This window comes from Octopus bimaculoides, chromosome 8, assembly GCF_046866305.1.
Source record: "Octopus bimaculoides isolate indiv1 chromosome 8, ASM4686630v1, whole genome shotgun sequence".
Taxonomy (NCBI): Eukaryota; Metazoa; Mollusca; class Cephalopoda; order Octopoda; family Octopodidae; genus Octopus; species Octopus bimaculoides.
The window spans coordinates 94924319-94941459 of NC_142935.1; the positions used below are offsets into that span (position 1 = coordinate 94924319).

Sequence of the window (17141 nt, forward strand, 5' to 3'; positions counted from 1 at the left end):
TGTTTGGTGTTGCTGCTCTTATCTATGACTCCTACTGTAATGTAGGTTCAGCTGGGACTGTACACTGTAGAATGATTTGTTTGAAAGTATTGACATTTATCCGTGTATATCCCTTACAGTTTGAGAAGGATACTAAATAGCTATGTTCTCTTGATAATATAAGTTATTTTCAGCTTTTAGTCCTTACTCAAAAGAAATAAGATGGAACTTTTGTTGTTCTGTAGTTGTAACCAATGCAAGGATTTGTACAGCTTTCAATGTCAAAGAAAATATTTTAACATAACCATTCTGCTTTTGTCTTTCAGAGTATTCTCAGTTCCTTGTAATGCTATATATTTTGGAAAACTAAAGGTATGTCATCATATCAGAGCACAACGTCAGCAAATCGTTGTTTATTCTCCTATTGTTTTATCGATATTAATGAAAACTGATTTAACCTTGATTTAAATGTTTTCCTTTAATCCTACTCTTTTATTCAGTGTTGTAGTTTATCATAATTTCCTGTGTAATATATTACAAATTTCAGGATAGTATATTATTAGATAGATAAACTCCACTATGTTGTAATTTATTTTTAGCCCCAGTGTCATCATTATCATCTTCATTTTACTGCTGTTGTTAGTCAGGTTATCTTGATTTGAGTCACTACCTGTTCAGAGCAAATGCCTGCCTAGATGGGTTGAGGGACCACATCTCACTTATACATTTCATTTTTAGTTAATATTGTTCTTTAGGCGCTGGTCAGACCTGATTCAGCAGACCTATGATCTAAAGAGCTCCATCCATGACTATCCTTTCATTTTGATATGGAAAAGAGTAATTTGAAGGAGATATAGCTGCTGTTTCTTGAAGGTCAAGATGTAGATATTCATTTATAGAACACTGAGAAATTTATTTATTTAATATGTATGCAGGAAGGGATATGGGTGAGCAGGTTGAATTGACTAGACTTAATCATAGAACTGGGGGGGAAAGCATGGATATAATCCTTTTCAGTAGTTGTTAATTCTATAATTGTTGAAATACTGCATAACAGCCTCTGTCTTCCCAACAAACGTTTCACAAAAGGAAATTATCTAACATACTGAAGGACTAAGCCATTTGGTTTCACCAGTCCTCAGTCAAATTGTCCAACCCATGCTAGCATGGAAAGCAGACGTTAAACGACGATGATGATGATGATAGTTGACAGGAATAAATTAATATAGCTAAAACAAGGAAACTATAGACTAAATAGTAAATGAATATAGTTTGTGTTACAAACACAGACATGAGGCATCAGCTACAGAACTACAAATGATATATTTTTGGTGAAACAGCTGTAAGAACTACATTAACATGTATTTGATGATGTGAGGAGGTATTTAACAATGTTTCTGAAGGCAATGGAAAAACTAGGTCTGTATGTTTAGCTCATGCCTGCTTTGATATTAAAGATTGTTGTGTATGCAAGAATTAGATGAAGCTGTGTAAGTCTTCTGAATTTCAATCAAATACTTAAGAATCTTATGCAAGAATTGGAGATTATCTGGCAGTTTATCCAGCTAGCTGTTCCTTATTACTGATTGAGTGAAAAGAATATCAACTTCGAACAAAAGTTGGAAGAGTAGGTTTGAATCATGGAGATGTTGCCATTTACAACATTTCAACACACCTCTCTTTATTTCTTTAGAGAGGGTCTTTTGAAACATCACAACTTATCTCTTCTCTCAGTACACAAACTTTTATGACAATTCATTTGTAAGATAGGTATGATAGTTGTCACAGAGACTTTAGTCTCTCTCTATCACCTTTCAACAGCATTATATATGAAAAGACATTAGAACAATTAACAACATAATAAAAAGGTTTTATTTATGATGATGCTTGGTTTCACAATTCCTGTCATTCAGATTAGCAGCCACTGATTACATTGTAGTTTGGTAATGGATGGTTAAGGGCTTCCTTGATGCCTGCCAGAGGAGCAAGTAGCTATCACCATCGAAGGCATTGAGGTGAAAAGTGCTTCGTGGAGGAACGAGGTGTTGTCACGTAGAAGGTCTCAGGCTCAACTCGCTGAGAAAGTGAAACTAACTGTTTAAGTACGAGTTTTACTACGCATGCGCAACTCGAAGGGCTTCCAGTGGTGAAGTCCCCTGCGCATGCGCAGAATAGTACTTCCTCAATGGCGGCTATAATTTCGCGCCACTACACATTCAATGGCCCAGTACCTTAACCTCATAGCTATTGTGTCTAATACTGTGTAACCAATATAAATATTAGAAGTAGTGATGCCTGATTTAGACTCGTGGTGACGAACTGTATTGAAAATTCATTCTGCCTATAAAAGTACAGATGTTAAAACAAGAGTAATGATGTTACACAAAAGTGAACTGATCACATTATTCCCCTCTCTTCTTGTATCTTTGTCTCTGAATCCACCAGTTTCTGTTGTTCTATTTTTAGCTGAACAAACCAAAAGATGAAAGCTATAAATACTTCTGGGTTGATTTCAATGTCACCAGTCAACGCGTAACTTTCTACTGTGAGCAAGTTAATGGCAGTGAAGACCCTGTAAGATATTTCTTTTATCACATTACACTTGACTAACAGGAATTCATCCTCAGTTATTACCAGATTATTGATTGCTAAATAGCAGTTCTAATCCTTCATTGACAATATTTTTGATTAGTTCACAAATAAAAGCTCAAAGTCTCTACAAATAGGAGACCTCACAGTCTCTGTAGATCTTTTATAGTAACATCATATTACCGAAATTACACCACAGACACACAGCCCAAAATACTTCATCTTTGATCCGTTGCTGACCTTCTACAAAGCTCAAGTAAGGTATTCCTCACATATTTGGTTGGTTGCTGCTACTACACACACAAACATCCTACGTCACATCCTAAAGCAAAATAAAGATTCACTCACTACCAGGACTCAACAAGTTCACAGACATTACTATTAATTCTCTCTGTCTCTTCTATCACTATTGTAAAGGATTCTGCTCCTCTAAACTAATTGCTATACATTCTCGCACCAGTGCCCACTTGACCTACGTAGCCTTCTTTCTCCTGTCACTCATACAGCTTCTCAACTTGCAGACCTATTTGTAATCATTGTTTTCTAGGATCCATCTCTGCATATTACCAAGTCCAATATTCTCTATGGAAACTTGATTATCTCAGTTTAATCAAGATAAGCTCAAAAACATTTTACTTTTTCATAAAATTCAAATAATATCATCTACAATGTACTGGTGACAAAAACAAGATAACTACATTACCTTTAATCACTGGCATCCTCCACTAAATTCAAAATAGGACTTTACTTGCTAAGAGAGGAGGAAGAGACAGTGCCTTTGACTTTCGCAAACTGTCTGAGACCAGTTAGCTTGATGCCCTTTGTTCATCACTAATGTTGTATCCAGCCCCAACTGGCCCTGTACTTACAATTATACTCATTCCTTAGTGAAATAAGGATCTCTATTCCTCCTATTGTAATGATCCCTATTCCTCAGTGCTAGCTAATTTTGTACCTCCTCCATTTATATACCCAGTCCTCCAGTACCTAATTTCTCTGGAATTCCTGTGGGTGTTGACTTGAGTGAAGTAGATAAGGAGTGCCTAAACAAGAGGGGATACAAGATACTGAGGAATAGGGGCTACTATAGTAGAGGAACAGAGACCATTATTTCACTAAAGGTTAAACAATCATTTACCCTGATACATTCCAATATCTGACCCCTTTTTTTTTACTTCTCAGAATCTATTATTATCTCATTGAACCTCTGTTTCCATTCATATCTCCTTACTCTTATAGTTAGTTGCTCATGTGTACTATTAAAAGATCTGTATGACTTTCTCTGATTCTCCATTCCTCTAGGAGTGTGAGGAAGATGTATGGGAAACAGTCAGCATTTGCAAAGAAGATGTGATGGAAATTATTTATGAAGGTAAGGACTTACCATTTTCTATATATTTCTTTCTCTTTGTTGTGAAAATTTCTCTTAGAGAAATTTTTTTACAACCAAATGTTCTCTTATTTTCTTTATTTCTATCTACCATCACTATCCAGAATCTATTGTGGTGTCTTGGACTGTGGTGTTTATCACAGTTTTTGAAAGCTCCCCACTCTCTCTCACTTACAGGAAAAGTTTTGAGCTCAACACTGCTAGCACCCTTCAATTATACAACACAGCAGTTTACATCATTAAACTGTACCTCCTCATAGTACCTGTTTTAAGTTATTTCAACTTGGTAGTTGAAAATTAATTTTGTTGCTTGAGACACAATTCAGTGCCATTAAAAGAATATGTTCACTTAACCCTTTTGATAAGTAGGGTGATTACCTATTTATGAAATGTTGTTTTTCTTTTCTTTCTTCAAATATATATCTAGGATAACATTAGGCATTTTGTCTTTTTCATAACACTATAAGAGTATGATTTGAGATAGATTTGGTTGCTGTTACAAGCAGATCAAATGACTACATGTCTTCTATTGATCTCAGGTTTGAGACATCTTTACCTTGGTTCTCTCTTAAGGCAGGTATACATTAACTTTATAAATATATATGACATAGTCACTTCACTTTTTCATTAAGTAATTGACTTATTTCATTTAATTTTTGTCTGATTTTTATTTTATTAGAATTGGACATTTAAGCACTTCTACTGGATTATAGTGCAACAGCAGAAATGGTTGCATGTCTTGTAGTTTTATTTAAGTCTTTTCATGTATTGAGTTCAAATCTTGCTAGGGTCAATATCACATTCATCCTTCTTGGAAGTCAATCAAATTAACCACATCCCTAATATTTGTGGTTTAGTACCTAAGTCAGAAATATTTTATTGATATTAACTATATAAATTATTATATTTTCTGATATTTTTTTTTCCTTTTTAGTATCTGAGGATGATCAATTGGCTATTATATACTTCCTGTTCTTCCCATCTATGAAAGAAATTCTACCTGGACATACTCTCAAAAAGGGTTCTAGCATGAAAATGACATTCCAGGACAAAGACGCTGTTTGTAAAGGAATTCAGGAAATTTTCTGTGTAAGTTCGTTTATATCATGTCTGTTTTTCCATGCTGGCATGGATTAGACTAAGATTTATTGAAGCATAACTTTACAATTAGATGCCTTTACTGTTGACAGTCCCTATCTGGTTTTTTTTTTTTTTTTCAAGTGAAGGATTTTTTTATACCACTGGTCTTCACCATACTTATTGTTAACAGGGGATGCGAACATGACATCACTATTTTGATCAGGTGATGTCATGTGGAATGCATTTATGTACATGTGCACACACACAGATACATATAAGCATGCAGGTATCTATACACATACACACTATTAGTTTTCATAGTTTCTGTCTACCATTTTCTCTGATGAGGCATTGTTCTACCCACACCTCTAGTAGAAGACATTTACCCAACATGACATTCAGTGGATTAGAATCTAAAACCACTTGGTTACAAAATAAACTCTCTATCATACCTCTGCTTAAATATTTATTTAAACTGAACACAAAAATGTAGTCTTATAATTCAGCTCTATAAATGGTATAAAACCTCATTGGTTTTTATTATTTTTTGTAATTAACTTGTATCTTTATTCACTTGTGAGTTACCAAAATTGTAACAATTACTTAATTGACCTATATATATATGCTTAGTATAAAAGAAGCCAAATTCAGCAATAAAATATTGTTTCATTAAAATGTCTCTACATAAATATGATATCAAATTACAATATATCCTAGAATAGAAGGGAAATGGTGATGCTGAGTGTTGAAAAAAAAAATCAGTTAGTAAAGAGTTTGATACATTTCTTATCCAAACCCAAAAAAGAGAGAGTTCAGGCAACCAGTTAAAGAACTGTGTGGAAAAGAGCAATATGTAGATAACTAGGTACTGTAGTGGCGCGAAATTATAGCCGCCATTGAGGAAGTACAATCTGCGCATGCGCAAGAGACTTCACCACCGGAAGCCCCTCGAGTGCGCATGCATAGTAAAACTAGTACTTAAAGAGTTACTTTCGTTTTATAACTCAGTTGAGCAAGAGACCTTCGACGTGACAACACCTTGCTCCTCAACGAAGCACTTTTCACCACAATGCCTTCGATATGATAGCTACTTGCTTCTCTGGCATGCATCAAGGAAGCTCTTAATCTTCCAGTACCAATTACAAAATAATCAGCGGCTGCTAAGCTGAATGACACAGGATTTGTATGACCAAGCATCATCAAAAAATAAACTTATTTTTATTTATGTTGTTAATTGTTCTACTGTTCCTTCATATATAATTATGTTGAAAGGTGATAGAGAGAGACTAATGTCTCTATTGCATCTATCAACCTTTTACAGTACAATACATTGTACAACCACACATAAGCTGCAGCTATAATAACAGGTTTGAAGTATTGGGAGAAGAATGGAATGGAGATAATATAGAGAGGGAGGCAATGCAATAGTTGAGAATTGGAACATGTATGAAAGAATCTGATGACACGGATGCACAATTACATACATCTCAGTTTTAGAATAGGTATGCTTTGTCCTTGTGGACAACAAAAAAACTGGCAACAGAAAAGGCATCCAGCTATAAAACACTGCCTTGGAAAAACCATCCAACCCATGCCAGCATGAAAAACTGATGTAAAAACATCTGATGATGATGATGACAACTAGGTATACATAATGATGGCTGTCCACTCATGACCGAGGAAGACCATTGCTGACCTTCAGGAACATTGTGAGCTCTAGGACTAATTTATATTTTGCATTTGCAGCTCCGTTGGTGGCTGATGAGCCCTACTCTTGACAAGCATACATGACTGCAAACATTGCAGACGAAGCTTTCCCCATTCACTATACAAACCATGCGCTTTCGCACAGCTCGCTTAAGTTCTTCACTCTGGATACGTGCTCTCTCAAAAGTGTTGATCCCCTCCTTAACCTGCTTCCTCCATCTGTGGTGATGACAGGCATTGTTCTCCCAGTCAGTGTCCTGCATATCACAGGCCTTTAATGAGGACTTGACACAGTCCTTAAATCACAGCCTTTGTTTCTGCCAGAGTCTCCTTCCATTCACAAGTTCTCCATATAGCATCTACTTAGGAATCCTGCTATCCTTCATACTAATAAGGTGTCCAGTCCAACGTAACCGGTGCTTGTGCACCATCGCCTCAATACTCAAGATATCAGCTGTCCTCAGGACCTGTGTGTCTGGAGCTTTTAAGGTCCAGCGAACATTGAGAATGTGTCTGAGACATCTCTGATGAAAGCTTTCAAGGCAACTTACATGACGTTTGTAAAGGATCCATGTCTCACATAAGTAAAAGAGCGATGTCAGTATAAATGCACGGTACACAACAATTTTTGTTTGCCTTGTGATGCAATGCTGGGACTAGACACAAAATTGAAGAGACAGGAAGGAATCAGCTGCTCTCTGTAGACTGAAAGATATTTCATCATCCAGGGAGCAAGAACGGCTGAGTGCGCTGCCCAGGTAGATAAACTTGTCTACCACTTTCAGAATTGTTCCTTCAACCAAGATAGCTGGTTCCACATGTGGATTTCCTGGTGCAGGCTGGAACATTACAACAGTCTTGCCCAGGCTAATGCTGAGTCCAAATGCCATGCAAGAAGCAGATATACGATTCATGAGTATTTGCATGTCATCCACTGTATGAGTGACTAAGTCACAGTCATCTGCATAAAGGAGGTCACGAATAATAGACTGGAGAACCTTTGAATTGGCAGCAAATCGGCAAAGATTAAAGAGGTGGCTAGAAGATTGATATCTGACATATATTCCCAGAAAGCTAGCCTTAGCAAAAACATGAGTAAAAGCAGCAGCAAAGTACAAAGAAAAGAGAGTTGGGGCTGCTTGACACCATTCTCTACAGGAATGGGTCCCGCCATGCCACCACCAACATTGACCCAAGCCTCCATCCCATCATGAAATGATTTAATTATAGATACAAAGTGATCCGGACATCCAAGTTTGCCAAGTATTTTCCATAGAAAAGCCCTATTTACAGTATCAAAGGCTTTTGTTAAATCAATGAATACCTGGACAAGATCCGTATTCTGCTCATAGCACTTCTCCTGCATCTGTCTTGCTGTGAAAATCATATCCATTGTCCTTCTACCAGATCGGAAGCCACATTGAGATTCAGATAGGACATCATCATCATCATTTACGAGACACCCATTCAGACAGGTAAGAAGAATATTTGCCAGAACCCTGCCAGCAGCTGATAGTAGAGCAATACCTCTGTAGTTACCACACATTGTTCTGGCTCCTTTTTCTTTATATAGAGGAAGAATAATTGCATCCTTCCAGTCCTTAGGCATTGCACCATCCCTCCAGGCAGCACTAATAAGTTCATGAAGGGACTGTGTGATGTAATCACCACCAAATCGCAAGACCTCAGCACAAATTCCATCCTTTCCAGGTGCCCTACCAAGATTCAATTCACTTATTGATGTCATTACTTCATCTATTGAGGGTGAGGAGTCTAAGGAGCCAATGATAGGTCTTTGTTGCATAGTATCAATCACTGTTTCATCCACAACTAACTCATGGTTTAAGAGTTCAGAGAAGTGTTCGATCCAGCGACCTGTGATTTCTGTTGATTTAGTAAACAGAGTGGAAGACTCCTTGGAAAGCAAAGGAGCTGATGTGGAGCTCTTAGGTCCATAAGCTCGCTTCATAAAGTAGTAAAGCTTCTTGCTGTCATCAGCAGCAGCCTGAACATCACGAGCAAGATCCTCCCACCAAGTGATCTGCATCTTCCTGAGAGATCGCTGCAGTGCTAGACTTCGCTGCACAGTAGACAGTTCTCTGTGTAGCAATACACTGTGGGCATGGCGCTTTACCACCAATAGTCACTGTCAGGTCACTTATGGGGCTCTCATAAGTGCTACTGGTAACATGTAATCCAGTACAACCTGTTGCATGGTCGGGTTGCGGGTGACTAAACTGGCACCCTCACCAGGCTATCCTGGTGAGGAGGGTTGCTAGAAACTCAGCAGGATTAAAAACAAGACCTGTTGAAAGTTCGGATGAACCTAGTGAAGGCTCAACAGCTATCTAGCAATAGCACGGGGTACGCAGAAATTTTGGGATGGTGTCCGGCGTGCTGAAAGACCACTGGGAGTGAGGCATCCCTCAGCTTTTATTGAAGCATGTCTCTAGGAGAAGGTCACTCTGATATAAAACCAGATATGCAGGGAATGGCATTGGACATTTTGGGGATCTTTGGTTTGTGCTAGAGATCACGGCGCTCCCACATCCCTGAGCCTGCAACTCATATTGGCACCAGACATCTTGCTCTGGCTTGTCTTTGGATAATGTCAATAAAGTGGAGAGGGTCTATGAGGCGTTGGGCAAGCCTTATTGGACCTAAAACACTGCACAGGCATTGCCGACCTCTGCTCGATATGTGGATTTTTGTTTTCACCTATATATATTTATCTTATTTTTAGTATATATTTTCTTCATTTTTAGTATATATTTTTAGTATTTTTTTTTTATTCAGAAGACCTGCGGCAATGGGAAGGTGGTGAAGCATGCAGACCTGACGGGTTGGAAGCATGTAGTCAGTGACCTGCATGTAGGCGGCCCATGCTAGATATAAAGTCGTCTCCTTGTCACCCAAGACAGCGGTAGGATTCGGTTGTTGCATGGGTGTCTGAGCAGCTCTATTTGGCGAGGGCACTGCTCACCCAGAGGCCGGGGAAGTTCTAGAAAAGGTGAACCAAAAATGCGTCTTTCCATATCTGCTCAGTTTAATGTGACTGACGGATGTCCACCCTGCGCTCGAAAAACAAGGAGTCTTTTATTTATAAAATCTGAAAAGAACTTAGACATTTCATGTTGGAATGTGCGCACTCTGTTGGACAACAAGAGTAATTGTAGGCCTGAAAGACGCACTGCACTTGTTGCTCGCAAACTGAACCGTTATAGCATTGATATAGCTGCACTCTCAGAGACTCGTATAGAAGGTGATGGTCAGCTTGAGGAAGTAGGAGGTGGATACACCTTTTTTTGGAAGGGAAAGCAGAAGGAGGAGCGCAGAGAGGCTGGTGTTGGTTTTGCAGTTCGATCTGATATCCTTAAGAAGTTGGAAGAGCTCCCTGTTCCTATAAATGAACATATAATGACTCTACAGTTGCACTTGAAAGGTAGGCGGTTTGCTACTCTAATAAGTGCCTATGCACCTACTTTGACTAGCTGTGATGAAGATAAACAATCTTTTATACCCAGCTGAGAGCCATACTTAGAAAAATCCCCAATTCTGATAAAGTCATTCTACTGGGGGGATTTTAATGCCAGGGCTGGAACAGACTGGCAAACATGGAACTCTCTTTGACGTTTTGGAGTAGGGAAAATGAATGGCAATGGTCTCATGCTACTGGAGCTTTGCAAAGAACATAGACTTTACATCGCAAGCACTCATTTTATGCACAAAGGTGATCACACAACAACGTGGATGCATCCAAGGTCTAAAGTTTGGCACTTGCTGGATTATGTCATCATCCACAAGCGTGACATCTATGACATTTGTAATGTCAAGTCCTTTCATGGATCAGAATGATGGACAGACCACAGTTTGGTGCAAGCAAAGTTCTAGATGATAATAAGAGTGAAAGAGAGAAGAGGACCAGTCTGAATGTCCACAAGGTGTATGATGTTATGGTGAGGAAAGAGCTTCAGACTCGCTTGTCCAGCATTGAAAATACTGCAGCATGGGAAGATTTTCGAGACCAGGTTCTTCAATGTGCAGCTGAAACACTGGGATATGCTACTGCCAGACACAGAGACTGGTTTGATCACGACTGGGTATACATACACTGATACATATAAACACACATGTGTATTGCCTTACTATCATCGTAACATATATACTTTACCAAAGTTCAGAATTTCATATTGACCTTGTAGCATTATTGACATAACTTTTCTGAGTATGTCTTTCTTCTACATCCAGTAAAAAGTTGACAAGTTTTTCATTTTAAAAAAGATGCTAACAGCTAGTTTGTGTGAACTAGTAAAGACTAGGTCTAGCTCATCATTTCTTTTATCTTACTTTGATTTCATTTGCAGAACCCAAAGTGTTCGGTGGCACAGAAAGCAATTCCTATCAACGATGGCTACAAGAAAGATTCACACCAGAAAGTTAGAGTGGAAAGAAGTCCTTATGAGCATGTTTTGAATGTATGTATAGCAATAATTTAATATTCAATGTCTCCAGGGATGAATGCACTGTATTATGTTGTAAAACGGTTTAATGTATTTCTTATGGTTCCCATCTAAGTTTCTAGATCATGATGATCATAGAATGTGTAATTTAAGTAGCATACAAACGTTGCAGATATATAACCATGTGCCTTAGTTGAAAAATCCAGAATGGAAGTAGAAACCATTGGCAGTAGTTCACTGAAGACTAGTCTCTGGGATATGGTTGTTTGATTTGCAAAGAATCATGGCCAAATCTCACTCAGATCACACCCAAACAGTTTAAAAAATACAAAGTACAGTTTAAATAATAAGATATACAGAAAGATTGGCTGATCACGACTGGAACATTTTAAATCATAGGTCTGCTTAAACCAGTTGCTAATTTTTTTATTTTTTTTATTCTATATATGTCTGAATTTCAGGAATCTTTTAATTCTTCAACAATGAAGACCATGAGGAAATGCTCTGTTCCAAGTGAATGTATGACAACTCCATTAATGATAAAAGTACAAAAACTGAAGCCAGAAACTCAGAACGAGAAACCAGCTAAAGATATCAAGAACACTCCTAGAAAAAATGCAATTATTGTGTCTGAAGTATCCCAATCATCCAAAAATACTGACAGAAGGAGAACAAACTCACCAAAGATAAAGAACAACTATGGAGTAGTTTCTGAAAGAAATAATCAAGGTAAATTATTTATTTGTATTTCAGATTAAATAAATAAACACATGAGAGAAACAACTATATTGAACACTACAAATGTAAGAAAAACTGGGTATTTTACACCAACTGATTTATTATATCCTTCCTTTCTCCCTTCCACTTCTCCAAAATATCTGATGCCTAACCTCCTGTTTGATAAACTGAAGGAGTACATTAACAGGCAATATTTTTTTTTCTTTTTTAGATCTATTTGAAAGGACATTTTGATGCCATTTCGATGCTTATTCACCATTATCATCATATTGTAGCTATAATTTTTCATAAATTATACTATGTTTTTCAATAACCTTTGAAAATAATCAAGAATTTAGAATAGATTAATTTGTTTTTAGTAAAATAATTAACTTTTTCAGTATTACTGTGGTATGTATAACATAACTTAACAAAAGGTTCTTACGTACATGTCTGATGAATGATTTTAATTTAAATATGAACAAATTAAAACAGATTGGTATCAAAGAACCAGGCAGTTTGTTAACATAGGTTTTACAATATTAATATGGTTCAGGTGGAACTATAATACATCTTTTCTAATACACTCTCTCAGTGTCATCTCTTTATTGCAGATAATCATCATCATCATCATCATCGTTTAACGTCCGCTTTCCATGCTAGCGTGGGTTGGACGATTTGACTGAAGACTGGTGAAACCGGATGGCAGAGTTTCTACAGCTGGATGCCCTTCCTAATGCCAACCACTCAGAGAGTGTAGTGGGTGCTTTTACATGTCACCCGCACGAAGGCCAGTCAGGCGGTACTGGCAACGGCCACGCTCAAAATGGTGTACTTTATGTGTCACCCGCACAAGAGCCAGTCCAGGGGCACTGGCAACGATCTCGCTCGAAAATCCTATGAAGGCCAGTCAGGCGGTACTGGCAATGGCCACGCTCAAAATGGTGTATTTTATGTGCCACCTGCACAAGAGCCAGTCCAGGGGCACTGGTAACGATCTCGCTCGAAAATCCTTACACATGTCACGGGCACAAGTGCCAGAAAGGCGACGCTGGGCACAGGTGCTATCCCGATTTCGCTTTCGCTTGCCCCAATAAGTCCTTCTATCCATATCTTTCAAAGCCCATCTCTGCAGAGACTTCTTCCAACTCAAACTCATAGTGGTTTTCACCCAGCATGCTTCATTACATGTCACTATTAATGAAATAGTCTTTTGAATACACAACATTGAGCCACACATCATTTGTAATGTATTTCAGTGTAATGAGAGATGTTACATGGGGTTATAGAGTTTTTCTCAATGAACAAGGAGTATTTATGGTGATATCAACCAAAGAGAGACTACGCATTGACTTTTTCAGCTTTGAGTCATTAACTGCCATCATGTCTAATTGTCAAATATATTTTAATAAATATTCTTTGAGTTTGTTTGACATTGATTTCTGCCGACATCCCCCTCCATTACTAAAACTTTCTTTTGATCAAGAATAAAGAAATTTTGTGTGTGTCACACACACACACACACACATACATGCACCAACACACAAGTAATCTAACTGGTCATAAAGCAGTTCAAAGTGTAAATATATAATTTTGACTGTGTATGTACATAGCTAAATAAAACTTCTGTTCTAAGAAACACTTTTGTAGCTAACTACTTCAGAATTTTCTTAATGTAGTGCCATGTATGTTAGTTCATTATATTTCAAGAAATTAGAGTTCTAGACTGAATACCAAACAGTATTTAAATTTGTCATTCCTCTCTCTCTCTCTCTCTCTCTCTCTCTCTCTCTCTCTCTCTCTAGAAATTCAAATAATATCAGTAATATATTGGGGTTGATTCAGCTCCATAATCACTCCTTTAAAAAAAAATCTGTTGCTTTGTGTTATTATAAGAGATCATTATATATCAAGCAGAGTGGTTTTCAAATTGTGTCACCTTCAAGAATTTGTAATTTATTTGGAAATATTTTGTCAAAGTGTAATTTTCCAATATTTACAGAACTGAAGGAAAAAGGTAAGAAAATAACTGCTACCATGCCAAGCAACAGTCCTGATTCAAATAGTCCTAAAACAGAACTGACCAATACTAAAAGTGGACAGAGATTATCTGCTAAAAAACCTGCTCTAAATCAACCATTGAAAACATATGAAAAAGTTTCATCTACTAGAAGATCCAGTAGGATTAACATTAAACACCAGGATCTTCCTTCACCACAAAAAAAAGCTACTCCTCCAAAATCTCCAAGAAAACTTCGTTCAAGAACTAGAAATAACAAGATGACAATGAGCCAAGAGTCCAGTTCAGATTTTGTTACAAGTTCAACTGCAAAAGTTGCTGGAAGAGAAAAGGAGAACATGCTTAAAAACACATCATCTTTAAAACCATATGAAAGATCATCTCGAATAAAACAAAATGTTGGGTCAACTCCTGTTTTAGATATTTCAAATAATTCCTGCAAGAAAACAGAACAAGCTAAAAAGATTCCTGATACAAGAGACAACTCTGCTTTGACATCAGTGGAAAATACAAAAACCAACCTTGACCAGTCTCACTTTCCAGTATCTCAGTGTGGAGACAACAAATGTAAGCTTACCATAACAAATATTTTTTTTTTTCCATCTTGTATTGCCAATGGTTGTAAATTAAATTTGAAATATATTAAAATTCTTTTTTAAATTCTCAATTGCAGAATAATGCTAATAATATAGCCTGAACAGGATAAACTACCCCTACACTTTTCTCTGCAAAATAGGGGTAGTTTATCCTGTTCAGGCTATATTATTAGCATTATTCTGCGATTGAGAATTTAAAATCACTTCTTTAACTTTCTAAAAGACATCTCAATGCTTCTAAAAAAGCAAACTTCATTTGTTTATTTACGTTTGTCGTAATTTGAATTTAACATTAAAATTCTTATATTTAACTACTTATTTTGCATTCATTATATCCTCATTGATTTTACGTCTCTAGCCCAAACAACTACAGTTAAAAACACATCTAATAAGACAAGGTTGAGATCATTTGACAAGTTAAACCTGCTGCCAGAAAAGTATCCACTTCGCAAAGACAATCACAGTAAGATATACACAAGATTTCCAGTATAACCTCCACTTCATGTGCTTTCCCTTTGTTTTTGCACATAAACGTGTGTGTGTGTGTGTGCACATATTTGTATCTGTGTGTATATGTATGTACTTACGGATACACAGAAAGATAGATGTGTATACAACATTTTAAAGTAGGCTAACTGTATAGTCATGTGTTGTAAATGGCAATTAAAAGGTTTAATGTAAGGAATGGTATCTAGAATCTCCTGTTGAAGATGATATATGACCTACACAAGTGGTTTGTTTATAGTGATCAAATATATGTACTGTACATTAGCTCACTCCCTCCATCGATGTTGCCTGAACAGGCGCACAGGAACCACACATCAGGCATCAAAGTGATTGCAAAGCGACATGGAATGTAGTGTTTTGCTCAAGAACACAATGCACCACTCGACCCAGAAATTGAAACCATGATCTCGAAATTGTGAGTGAAACACCCAAACCACTAGGCTATGTACCCCCAAAACATATTGTGTGTGTGTGTGTAACAAGTAGAGAATGGGGAGAATAGAGTTAGTGTCGTTTTTATTCTTCAGATTACAGCTGTTTCAACGACATATGAGTGACAAATTCTATAATAATAAGTTGCCAAACATGGAAGAGAGCAATGATTATGTCATATCGAGGTAATGAACATAATCATGTGATTTAAATGAATATAATTACCTGTTGATACTGATTAAAGTTGTGTGTATCATTTCGTTTTCTCTTTATTTCACATCCGAGCTTTGCTCAAGGGAAACTACTTAGTAATTGTTTCTCCAGTTATCTTAGCTGATAATATATTGGTTAGATCTCTTTTATTTGTTCTCTCTGATTTCTTTACGTGCTTTAATTTTCTCAAGCTGACACAAATGACACATTTAACTCTTAATTTTGATTTGTTTCTCATGATTTTTTTGGTTTTTTTTAGATAAAAAGAGACCTGAAAACAAAACCACAAGCAATTCAACTGCAACAGAATTGAAGGAATCAAATAGATCAATATTGAACAATCCATCTATCTGTACTATCCAGGAAACCCAAGAAAGTGTGTTTTTCATTATTTAACTTGACTATCTCTTTATAATTAATTATACTCAGTCGTTATCACAATCATTGATTTTTCAAGAATTGATAGTGTAGTTCAGTGTAAGGTGTAAAGAGTATTGTCTTAATTTCTGAGTATTTCTGGTACCCTGTTGACTAATATTCTTTTCACAATTTAACATTTATTTTTCTGTACCAGAATAGGGAAAATGTTTCGTGTTCATTTTTTACTTTTGTTTCATTTTCACTGGAGTAATTCTATTTCCTACTGGATACCCTTTTTACTTTTAACCACACAAATATGAAATAGGGGTGGAATATGTTTTTGCTAGTCAAACAACTCCATTTAGCGTAATCAGAGGTACTCCTATACTACTTCATCAATTTGTACCAATGAAAATGTTATAAACTTGATTTACTCAATGTTGTGCCTTTAATATGATATTTCTGCATTGCTAATTAAATACTAGTATGATTTTACACTTTTGTCACATCAACATTACTGACCATCTGAAAGAATATATCTTTTATTTAAGCTTTATACTGATACACAATAATATCCTAATACTTATACCATTTTGTGTGAGTGTCATCAGAGAGATACTGAATGATAAAGTGATAGAAGGGATATATATCTCTTCTATCACTGATACAACAGCTAGGTCAGTCAGTACATCAATCTAGAGTTTGGAGAACTAACATTAATTTACTATGTGTCTATCTCTTGAAAAAGAGACAAAATCTCTCAGACACTTTGTGATTTTGAGAATCCATCATCACCTGTGCCTGAAAGAAGTCATGTTTCACCTGGAAAATTTCCCTAAGAGACCCTGCTATATGCTTGTGATTTATCAACCAATATTTTGATGCTATTTCTAGTAGATCAAGGAACCATATAGAGCCTCCGTATTGTCCGACATAATGCCTTACATTATGTGTGTGTAACTTAGTCACAATAAAGTGATTCACTGGTTATTTTCCAATATGCCCACTCCATGTATTAAGTGTTGTTTTCTTTCATTTATACATATAAATGGGTAAATGTGTGTGTGTACGTGGCAAGGTCAGGCTTCCTG

At 36.7% G+C, this 17141-nt stretch overlaps 1 protein-coding gene across 4 annotated transcripts in view; it reads left to right on the forward strand.

Annotated features, from left to right (window-relative positions):
• Positions 1-17141, forward strand: part of LOC106874583 (uncharacterized) — a 236416-nt gene that overhangs the window by 148859 nt on the left and 70416 nt on the right. For all 4 annotated transcript variants that reach the window (XM_052970258.2, XM_052970259.2, XM_089356823.1 and 1 more), the window contains 9 exons: positions 306-351; positions 2446-2553; positions 3871-3940; positions 4893-5047; positions 11110-11220; positions 11667-11934; positions 13925-14509; positions 14897-15001; positions 15950-16066. In XM_052970258.2, the coding sequence (XP_052826218.1) occupies positions 306-351; positions 2446-2553; positions 3871-3940; positions 4893-5047; positions 11110-11220; positions 11667-11934; positions 13925-14509; positions 14897-15001; positions 15950-16066 (1565 nt within the window). The remainder of the gene's footprint in view (positions 1-305; positions 352-2445; positions 2554-3870; positions 3941-4892; positions 5048-11109; positions 11221-11666; positions 11935-13924; positions 14510-14896; positions 15002-15949; positions 16067-17141) is intronic.